General features: G+C 37.6%; 1 protein-coding gene across 3 annotated transcripts; it reads left to right on the forward strand.

The window, feature by feature from the left end:
• The first annotated feature begins 223 nt into the window (after positions 1-223).
• Positions 224-9,606, forward strand: sirt3 (sirtuin 3). Of its 3 annotated transcripts, XM_032561776.1 has the most exons (7): positions 224-459; positions 555-606; positions 1,409-1,585; positions 3,242-3,474; positions 3,556-3,656; positions 3,895-4,056; positions 6,922-9,606. In XM_032561776.1, the coding sequence occupies exons 1-7, from the start codon at positions 375-377 to the stop codon at positions 7,135-7,137; spliced, it is 1,026 nt and encodes a 341-aa protein (XP_032417667.1). In that variant the 5' UTR covers positions 224-374; the 3' UTR covers positions 7,138-9,606. The 3 variants fall into 3 exon arrangements, with proteins under 3 accessions (XP_032417667.1, XP_032417669.1, XP_032417668.1); XM_032561778.1 differs by lacking the exon at positions 224-459 and having other exon boundaries at positions 555-623; XM_032561777.1 differs by lacking the exon at positions 224-459 and having other exon boundaries at positions 562-606; positions 1,399-1,585.
• Positions 9,607-11,781: the final 2,175 nt, after the last annotated feature.

The raw sequence follows: 11,781 nt of genomic DNA on the forward strand, positions 1-11,781 counted from the left end.
GTGTATGGGAAGTAAGATTTAGGGTCCCATCAGCCGTCCGTTCATCAAAAATAAGCGTATAACCTAGCTGATTCAATGTTATTACGATCTACAGAAACATGATAAGTAACCACGTGTTTCATTTATGTGTGTTGAACCACGGATCAATCTAAACGTGACACAAGACACCACTGACGTATCCAAACAAACTTAATTGGGTCTTGTTTAACCTGCTAATTCCGAGTTACCATGAATGTAGCATTCAAAAAAGGACTACAGCAAATATCTTAGCAGGAAAACTGACAGCTTCCCTCACGTTGGCGTGATTTTAAGGGTTGCTAGGAGGTGTCGGTCTTCATAAACCAACAGAACCGGATCCGAACCGATCCTGCGGGATGGCTGGCTTGTCTTTAACTGTCAGACTGTGTTGTTTGGACCGCAGGTTGAGTTCAGTAGCAGCCAGGACGATTCGTGCAAAAGGTTAGTGGACTGACAGCTAAACTTTTCCACCAGAACTGGTAATAAAAAAATAAAACAAATAATAATACTTGACATTGCGCTGGTTTTCTTTGCAGGTTTCGGTCCCTATAGGTTGAGTCCAGTTGAAAGTTCAGTATCTTTGTTCAGGTACTTCTCCTGCTGAGGTGACATATGTTTTTATAAATAAACCAGGATTTGAGTAAAGTACTCAAAAATTGTACTCAAGTAATAGTAGAACTACTTCAACATATTTTTTACTGAAGTAAAAGTCAAATGAAATTACTCAACAGTAAAAAGATACTGAGAAACTGGTAAAATCATTAGTCATTTGATATTTAAAAATCCCATCATGAGACTTACAGATATATAAAGATATTTGGAAATCTTGGTATTTTAAAGACCAAAGTAACAATTAATTTTACAAAATAACATCAAATAAAAGAAACATTTTCCATAATTTTTTAAAATATAAAACGTATGAAACTTTTCCAAAAACTGCAGGTGTGTATCAATATTTGGTGAATTTTTGATTCAGACAAGATTGTTCTTGATTCAGAGAAGTTACTCACAGACATAAGAGTATCCAGAAATTTTACTCAAGTAAAAGTAAAGCAATAAAGTTACTCAAGTAAAAGTATAATTTGCAGCGTAGTTTAAAAAAACTCCTAAAAGTAATTTTTTCCCCAAAAATGACTCAGGTAAATGAAGTTACTACCCAACTCTGAAATTAAGATAAACAGTATTATACCTGAACTACATGTTTCCTCTTGTTTCCTGGGCTGGAAAACAGTTTAAATCAGTTACAAAAACTTTTTTTTAGCTAAAAGTATTAATGATTTAACTTTAAATGTGACATTCAAATGTAATAAGAATGAAATAAATCTGCTTGGTCTTTGTCTCTGTTTTTTTAGTGAAGTTTTTGCTGATAAAAATGTTCAGTTCTTCTCAGACAGGAGTCGTTTCTCCAGAGGATAATAATCAGGGGGCTGTTTGGTGGTGGAGGTGAATCCGTTCAGCCGCAGACTCTGCAGGATGTCGCCAAAAACATCCGAGAGCGGCGCTGCAAAAGGGTGGTGGTGATGGCCGGAGCCGGGATCAGCACTCCGAGCGGCATCCCAGATTTCAGGTGCAAATACCCGCCTCTGATTGGTAGACAGGAGAGGATCCTGAAATAAAATCCCAATTTTAATCTCAACTTCTTCACCAGCTGTTGAATGTGGGAAGTAAAAGACAAAGAATCATCATTTAAAAATCCTAAATATTCATACAGTGACACGTTTTCAATTTTCAGATCTACAGTTGTAGTAATGACTGGAAAATCCTTACTTTCAAATTTCCAATTAGAATACAGCATCACCTTTGATTTATTTGTACTTAACTGAGCATTCGCCTGTTTAGTCTGCTTTAATCCAACTCCAGTCCGTTTGCCTAGAAAGTTCGTAATCAGACCAAAAAAAGTGACCTCTGGTCTGCCTACAAACCTCGGCCTGGGTTCGGTTGAAGTGAACTCTGGTGCGGTTTGAATGCATATGTGAACGCCAAGCGGACCAGATACTGCTACACAGTGGTGGAGAAAGTACTCAAAAAATGTACTTAAGTAAATGTACAAATACACAGCGGAATTATGTAGCGGAATTCTATTACTGACGATTAGACAGACATCTTCTCCCGCTCAGAGGAAACCACTGCGCATGTCTTGGAGCTCCGCGTGCGAGTGAAACGGGGAGGCGATGGGTGACAGCAGACACACGTAATCAGTGAGTCACGTTATTGCTTGGATTTCACAGCGCCTTCTCAAGTCCCTCAACTTCACATTTTAACGGAAAAAAAGCGCAATGCCACTTGGATGTAACGAGTAACGCGACAGTTTTGTAGAAATGTAGTGTATAAAGTACAGATACTTACTGTAAAATGTAGTGGAATAAAAGTCGACAGTATCCATTATTAAATCTACTCAAATAAAGTACAGATACACGAAAATTGTACTTAAGTACAGTAACAAAGTACTTGTACTTCATTACTTTCCACCACTGCTGCTACAAAAGCAGGAAGTGGATTACAGCGCAAGGCATTCTGGGTAAATACAACCAAAATTAGAACATGCTAGTCTAGCATTAGCAGGAGAAATGACAATAGAGAAATCCTTCAACTGCTAAAATCTGACTCCACTCCATTTTTGTTTGCATTTGGTGAAGAAGGAAGTTGCACTCAGTGACTCCAGAGGGTTTTGTGTCGTTTCCTTCAGTGGTTTTTGGTGCAGTGCCCCCACAGGCCAGGAAGGGAACAGGTTTTCCAATTAGTTTGGTTCATTTGTCACAGTCCAGCGTGGAAATGAACTGCAGCAGCTGAAAATGTAGCAAATGTTGCAAATTTGGTTCCCAATCGATCCAAATGTACCAGACTATCAGGTGGGAAAACAGCCTAAAACAAGACTTAGTTGATAAAGATTTGACTGTAAATGATTAAAAGCAACCAGCACCCCTTGCAACCTCATTAGGGATCATATTAATGATCCCTTGGTCATTAGGGATATGCATGTAAAATAATAGCTGAATGGAAGGATGCTTGAAAGCCAGAACAATATAAAACAGAATCATCAGCATAAACACAAAATTTTGCATGAGTCACATTTAAATTAAGACTATTTACATATATAATTAACAAAAATTATATATGTAATCTTTGTTAATTACATATGTATAATTACGTATATTATAACATATACAGTATAATACATGTAATTATATATGCATATATGCATTTTTGTTTTCTGGACCTGCAGGTCTCCGGGCAGCGGCCTGTATGACAACCTGCAGCAGTACGACCTGCCGTACGCCGAGGCCATCTTCGAGATCGGATTCTTCCATCGAAACCCAAATCCCTTCTTCGCCCTGGCCAAAGAGCTGTACCCGGGTAACTACCAGCCCAACCTGACCCACTACTTTGTCCGCCTGCTTCACCAGAAGGGCCAGCTGCTGCGGATGTACACGCAGAACATCGACGGGCTGGAGAGACGTAGGTATTTCCAAAGCTGCCTGCGGTCCAGTTGGGTGTTGTTGTGTTTTAATGTTTGCTCTCTGCTGTTTGTGGATCAAGTTGCAGGAGTTCCTCCGGAGATGCTGGTGGAGGCCCACGGCACGTTTGCAACGGCCACCTGCACCTCCTGCCTGCGGAAATATGATGGCGAGGAGCTCAGAGTGAGTCACAAAGTCTTCACTTCACTTTATGAATTTAATGGATTTGACTTAAATGGGACTGTGAATATTACTGAAAATACACCTCATTTTGCAAAATGCTAATTTTGCCAAGTTGGAATGAAATTAGCAAAATGCTAAAAACTTGCTAATAAATACGTCTCATATGACGCTACACTTCCGGGAACTTTGTAGCTGGCAGCCATCTTGGTAGGTATGAACCAAGCTGTCATGTTTTCAGCCAGAGGTGATGAGCGGGGCCGTCCCTCGGTGTCCCACCTGTAAGGGCGTGGTGAAGCCTGACATCGTGTTTTTTGGGGAGGAACTTCCTCTGAGTTTCTTCAAGTACCTGACAGATTTCCCACTGGCCGACCTGCTGATCGTCATGGGAACATCACTGGAGGTGAGCGTCATAGCAACCAAACATGCTGACACTTTGTTTTCTTCGCTCCACGTTTTTTAAGACAGTGGTCCCCAACCTTTTTATCACAGCGGACCGGTCAAGACTTGGATATTTTACTGCGGCCCGGGCGGAGGGTGGGTGGATCGTCAGATAAGGCTTCTGCATGTTGGTGTGTCAGCTAAAGCCTAGTTCACATGGCACAATTTGACATTTTTTGCCCTGGTTTCCCTAACTGGGAGCGAGAACGCAACCTGTTGAAGAGACTTTATTCTAGACCAGGGGTCACCAACACGGTGCCCGCGGGCCCCCGGTCGCCCGAGGGGACCTTGTCAGTCGCCCGCAGAGCAAGTTCTAAAAATAGCCATTGTCATTAGGGAGCACTGCCAACGAAATTATTTAATTTAATGTTTTTACATTGAATTAATAACATTTGTTTATATTAGAATTTTTTTTTAAAGCAAATTACAAAAAAATGTTAAAATTAATTGCTTTATGCATAAAGTTTTTTTTTCTATGGTTAAAGTTCAGAACTGCGCAGACGCCTGCAGGATTTTATCGGAGGGCAGCAGCGCCTGCAGCTGTACGGCTGCACCAGCTCTGTATACCTTAAGATTTTCCTTGAAGTAAAAAAAGAAAATAATAATTTCTGAAAGTTTTATTATCGAACCCTCTTTACAATTCACAAAATTGTGGAGAAAAAAAAAAAGATCTTATGTGTCAAAACATCTTGTACGTAGCGCACGTCTGAGTCTGTGGGGGGAGGGGAAGGGCACGCCAAAGCTTAAATCTGATTGGTCAGTTTGCTTTTGTTTATTTTGCGGCTTGGCGCTTTTTCTGTAAGATAAAAATGAATGACAGGAGTTTGAACCTCCCGTAGTTCTAAGAGCGGTCGTTTGGATCCCGGCGGAGCTTTTTACAGTGTCGGTTCTGGCGGGTCGTCGGTTTCTGAGCTTCTTTGATGTTTCCCGAACTGGAGAGCTGATGGTCACCTGTCGGCTGACATCTGCTGCTCTTCCTGAGCGTCGCGCTAAGACTGCGAGTTAAACAATTTAATCTAGTCGAAACGTTCCCCAAAAGAGTAGAAATTAAGCAAACATTGTTGCTTCACCTTCTCCTCCTTTGGACGTCTGACTCCACCTGAACCTGGGAATCAACATCCTCCTCTTTCCGTGGATCACACGGGTCGGCTTCGCTTCCATGTCTTTATTATTTAGCATCGTTTGTGTAAAACGAAAAAAAGGGTGCGCTGCTTTAGTGGTTTAGGTTTGTGCGGCTTTTGTGCGACGCCACATGATGAGCGTTGGAGAGGTGGTTGTGCTCTTGCAGGTCAGGTGCAGTGATACTTTTATACGTACCTTCCAATCTGTCGGACAGTTTTTTTTCCGACATCTGCTGGTGTCAGCCAGCTGGTGACCCGTCAGCTTTTAAGTTTGTGAAACCACAAAAAAAAGCTAATAAACCGGCGACTCGCCAGAACTGCACACTGTAAAAAGTTCAGGTGGGATCTTAGAACTATGGGAGATTCAAACTCCACTCATCATTTTTAGCTCACAGAAAAAGCATACTGACCAATCAGATTTAAGCTTTCGCGTGCCCTTTGACCCCCACAGACTCACACTGATGTGCGCTACATACAAGATGTTTTGGCACAAAATAACTTTTTCTTCTCTCCACAATTTTGTTAATAGTAAAGAGGGTTGGATAATAAAAAATACAATAACATTTCTTTTTTTTATTTAAAGGAAAATCTGTACAGCTGCACCAATCCAGACTCTTCAGTCACTTGTGGGCAATTTAGAATCACACAGAAAAGCTCCAAAAGGGAATCAAACTGAAAACTCTGAACTAAGAATTTCTGATCACATAATAGCAATTAACCATAGCTGCATGGTAAATTATTACTGCTAACTATTGTCAGTAGTCCCTAACATTAATATGATCAGGCAGCATGCAATCATATGTCCATATACTCTTATTATAATGGCTGAGCCAAGAAAATTTATGTCTGTATCAAACAAGTAGCCCTTCGTGTTACTCTGTACCCGTGAAGTAGCTCCCAGTCTCAAAAAGGTTGGTGACCCCTGTTCTAGACTTTATTTTTTAAACAAAGTAAATGTTAACGTTTCATGATATTTATATCCATTTCAAACACTGATTATGGTTAGCATGCGTATATAACATAAGCTACATATATGGACGATACATTGTCCCAGAAGTTTTTGTGATAAACAATAATATTGTTGTTTTGAAACCATTTTCAAGTAAATTGTAATGGCGTAATAATGCAATGACACTCTCTTAGAGATCAATAATATTGAAGTCCTAATGAACATTAACACTGGAACTGGAAGACATTTAAAATATCCAAAATAAATCAACAAAACAACAGAAACAACACATAAAATGAATTAGGAAGTCTCTGCAAACAAACTTGTCCTTCAAAAAACTAAGGGCTAATTGAGACCAAAGCACCGAACTGAAGACTTTAGTCATCTAGTTTTTGGTTGAAAGAGAAAAACAATAAATCATGAAAATGGAAATGATTGAGCTTGGTTTAATTTATCATGTGATTGATTAATTGATTATTATTTATTGCGGCACACCAACATATTTAAATATATAATTCTAATGTGCTGTACATTGTTTCAGCATATATTAAAAGATAATGATAAAAACTTAATTCTGAAGGTGTGGTGGGTTTTATCTTGAGCCGTTTCAAAAATCTCCCGCCTGTTAAGTCACGTTCCACAGGAACTGCGCCGTTACCTAGCAACCCCAGCCACGTTACCTAGCAACCAAAACTTGTCTGCAGGACGTTTGGGCGGCTGGCTTTAGCGCTGAAAAGCCACGTTTTCTGGCCTGCAGGTGGAGCCGTTTGCCAGCCTGGCCGGAGCAGTGCGCAGCTCCGTGCCCCGCCTCCTCATCAACCGGGACCTGGTGGGGCCTTTCGCGTGGGGGCGGCGGCCTCATGACGTCACTCAGCTGGGTGACGTGGTCAGCGGCGTGAAGGAACTCGTCGACGCTCTGGACTGGACTCGCGAGCTGGACGCTCTAATGGCGGCCGGAAGTCAGGAAGTTTGATGATTTTTCTGGGTTTTTAAATTTGTTAAGATTTGTTGATTCTTCTTCTGAGTTTTGCTCTGATTTTCAGAGCAGAAGAAACTGAGCAGAACTCGGTTTGTTTGCTCTCAGTTTTATGAGAAATCAAAGTCTGTGACGTCCGACGGCGTATGAGGGCCATTGTAGAAAACTCAGAAATGTTCAGGTTAATTTTAGAAAATTTCTGAGTTTAAAGTCAAAAATTTAGCTTGAAAAAAATCTGAAATTTTTAGATTAATCTTACACACCTTTGAGAAAAAAACGTGGAAATTCCTGAGTTTTAAGTCACAAATTTGCTAAAAAGAATAAAACTGATTTTTTTAGAGTAATCTTAGAAGTTTTCTAGAAAGAAAACATGGAAATTTCTGAGTTGAAAAGCTGAAGAGTTGAACATTTTCCACTTATGAAATTTCTGAGTTTTTGGCTGAAATTAACAAATTTTTTTTCTGTCTCCGATGGCGTAATATGCTGCTGTGGTAACAGTTGCTGTGGTAACAGCTGCTGTGGTAACAGCTGCTGTGTTCTGGTCTCTATTTTACTACCATCACTGTAGCGGTCACCAGATCAATTAAGGTTTTAAGTTTTGAATAATTTAGTTCTCATTTGAACTTTTAGTTACATCTGAAATGTTTAATTTTATTTAATGTTTCTTTCTTCTGGTTTCTTTAAACAAGCAACTTTCAGCTCCTGTAACTGAATATTTGTTTGTGATTAGAAAACTGAAATGAAAACGTTTCGGCTCCTTCATCATGGAGAATGTTTGCATTTTTAAACATTTAGTTATTTATTAAGTCAGATGCATGTAATTTTAAAATTTTTAAGCTACTACTGGTTATTGTTTTGCAATATACAATGGTCTTCAATTTTAACGTCATTGGCTTAAAAGAATAAATCTGCCAATATCACTGAATAAAACTATGATGCTATTAAAATGAATTATTTTATTGCTATTTATCTATTTAATTTATCTATTTATTTATTTATAATTGTCTTCCGCTTATGTTTCTAAACGTAATTCTGTATTTTCCTTTTTTATTAATTTAATTTTGGCCTTCAGAAATGTTATTTGCACAGTTTTACTCACATATTTCCATATGGAATATTTCCATAAATATTCCATATTTCCATTTTTATGTCGAAGTGTAATAAATATTTAGTTTTAGATTTTATATGTTCATTTCTTTATTAAATAAGTGCATCCACAATTCTTTAACTGTCAATAAAAAAGTATTTAATTGTATATTAAAATTAAAATAATTTTAGTATTTGCACCATGACACGATTAATCTCTAAGGTAAAAGACAAATGTAGAATCTATTTAACTGGCCTTAGATTAAGCAAATAAGTAGCAATGAGTCTCAAAAATTGGTTTACATATATTTTAAAAAAAGAGATTCTGAAGAAATTCGACTAATTTATCAATTGTTTGTTTTTATAATCGATTAAAACTCATTACAAATTCTCAAAAAAGAGAGATGCTGTGAATGAATTTTCCTTTAAATGGAAATCAAACAGGAACGTTTACAGCGGCCAGCAGAGGGAGCCAGAGTGCAGCTAAAATAGTTTCCTGTGTCTTAAACATGTAGAAATGTTGTCCAGCTGACGGAACACAGCGGAGCCCGTAAAGGTAAAACAATAAAGGACCAGATTTCTGAAAATAAAAGCAGTTCTGATATTTACCCGCAAATCTGGATTGTCAGAAAAGAAGACAGAAAAATCTGAAATGTTCCCAGCGACGCGTCAGTATGTGTGATGTTTTCTCCCAGCACTGAAAATATCTTTGATCAGAATTTACAGAGTAATATATGATGGCACATTTAAGACCATTGCAGAAAGAAAAAAATACATTTCTGCCAAAAAACTCAGAAAAACTTCTAATCTCACACATTTTCAAAAGTTGGAAATTTTCGACTTCAAATTTTCTGTTTTTTTCTTGCAAATTTTTTGACTTTTGAAACTTAAATTTCCTAGTTTTCCTGGATACTTTACCCACTGTGAGTAACCAAACATTTACCAGACACAGACACTTACCTGCAGGTTTTGTTAAAGTTTCATAGGTTTAAAAATTTACTTTGTCTCTACTTTTTGTCATTTTTAGATATTGAATGATTGATAAGTTATAAATTATGCAGTAGTTGAGTAGCCTTTTTATAAAAACTTGACCAGTAAATATGTTTAAATCTTATAAATGCAATGAAACATCTGCAAAACAATTAAAAATGCTCTTCATAGATTTATTTCTGTTTATTCTTTTCAGTTTCTTTCCACATTATGAATCCTAAAGTTTCAACATGCAGATTCAGAGGGAATGTTTAGGAGTTTTCCAACAGTTGCAATCACATTTCCTGATGCATTTATGATCTGAAGTGTGAAAACTGATCAATCAAACGGACCACCCATGAGCTAATTTATTTGTGCTTAACGTTCAAATAAACTAGCATTAACACAATTGCAAAAGCTCTGATTTCCATTTCATTTCGTCGCCACGGTGACGGGTCCATTACCAGAAATCCTGCAGAGAAACAAAAGACCTCTCACCTTTTTTAAACCTTCATTGTGAAGGAATACCGTGCAGTAATGCAGCTGTTACACATTTTGATTTAAACTGAACTGGTGGGAAAGAAACGGTGAAATGTAGAAGAGAAGTTCACTCCTCCTCAGGCTTCATTTTATTTAAACGAAGTGGTAAAATTTTAACAATTTTACAGCAAATTTACTGGCATTTAGTGCTTAAACCTATGATGGAGTGTTAGGGCTACACTAAGAAAAGAAACCTAAGATTACGACAATAAAGTTAGGTGGACCGGAGTTCACTTTTTGGTTTGATTAATCATTCACACCTCACCAAATGAACCAAACTTTCTACACATACACAATGGTATTTAGTTAAAAGTGGACTAAACAGGGCGAGTGTGAATGCACCTTTAGTTCTCCTGCTAAATATCTCACCTTAAAACCCAGCAAATAGATTGTGCAACACATTTTTAAATAATTGTTGATGTGAGTTCAAACCACAGCTTTTCTAACTTCCTGTAACCACTAGCTGGACTGCAGCAGTAACACCAACAGTTATAAAATAGATGCAAACACAAAGTGGAGATTTAGCTCCAGTTTTTCCTCTATTTTATTAAAACTTATGGTGTTTTTTCCTGCACAGTATGGATTTACTGTTAATTTGGCTTTGGGTGCCAACAGGGGGCGCTGCAGCTCAGTAACATCCCTTCATCCTTTGCTAACGCATTTGGATGAGTAGAAGAAGTGACTGTGAAGTTTCTAATAAATTTGTTGTCATCTCTAAGATGATGATGATAATAATAATAATAATAATAATAATAATAAAATAAAACTGAGGATTTGGGAGGTAATTAATACTCTGGGATTGGGATAAACCGCAGAGATCTAAATGTATTTTTTATTTGAACCTGAACACGTTTTCAGACTCTGATCTCTGTCAGGTTTTTATAAGTTATTGTGTTGCAGATCATTACAGATCCGACGGACTTCAGCGCCTCCTACAGATTCTTAAATCAAATCCTCACACTGATCGCACGTTACCTGATTTTCCGTCCCGTCTGGAGCAAAATGCATTTCAAAATGCTGCTTTGAAAATAACAAGTAATGTGGTTTCCGTGAAACCTTTTCTGTGTGTGTTCATGTTCTTCTCGGAGGAAAAACGTTAAAACATTTTGGTTATTATTCATCATCTGTCTCACTTTTCACGTGGTTTGTTTTAATTGAGATCAGCTGATTATCATCAATAGTTTTACAATATTTATGTTTTATTGTTGGTTTTGTTTGTATGCTTTGGCTACACTGTGTTGAGGGGTTTGTGTTTAAAGTGTTTCAATGTTGCGACTATTTACGAGGCACAAAGTGCCATTTCATAGCACAATCCAGTAACTATGTTAGCTTCAGTTATTTAAAAGTAATTTAAAGTCAACCAAAATTTAAATTTGGCTCACTTTCATATTTTCATTTTGGGTCTCAACTGATTCTGAAAAAACACACCCAAGCACTTTTTGGCAATAATTTAATATTTGTTTGAGGTCTTGAAAATTAACTGTTTCAAACTTTTGAAACTGCTGAATTCAGCAGGCACCGCTCGTTACCTAGCAACCCCAGTGGAACTCTGCCTGTTACCTAGCAACCCAAGCGAAACTCCACCACGTTTAGTCAGCTGGTGTCTCCGCTGATTGCGCTGTACAATGGCTGCTGGCTGTCATAATGTTATGACTTTTTGTCGTATGACATTTGGTCTTATATCTATTTTTGTAACATTACAACTTTTTTTCTCATTCTATCACAACTAATCTCACAATATGACATTTGTTGTGTAACTTTGTTCTTGTAACACTATATTACTCTCATAATATGAGTTTTTAATTGTGTTACTACAAATTTATTCTAATATTTTTGACTTTTTGTCATATGACTTTATTCTTGTAATTTTTTTTCTTTGCCTGGCACTAACACTCTGACTTAGATAACTTCTAAAGTTGTAACAAAAATAATTTATGTGTTTACTTTTTATTTATTTTATTTTTTTGACAGGCCTTTCTGGGCTTCCATAGGATTTTTCTGATTTATTTCGTTGCACAGCAGCAGACTCCAGCTGTTAACTAGATT

Source organism: Xiphophorus hellerii, chromosome 4 (genome assembly GCF_003331165.1).
Source record: "Xiphophorus hellerii strain 12219 chromosome 4, Xiphophorus_hellerii-4.1, whole genome shotgun sequence".
Lineage (NCBI taxonomy): Eukaryota > Metazoa > Chordata > Actinopteri > Cyprinodontiformes > Poeciliidae > Xiphophorus > Xiphophorus hellerii.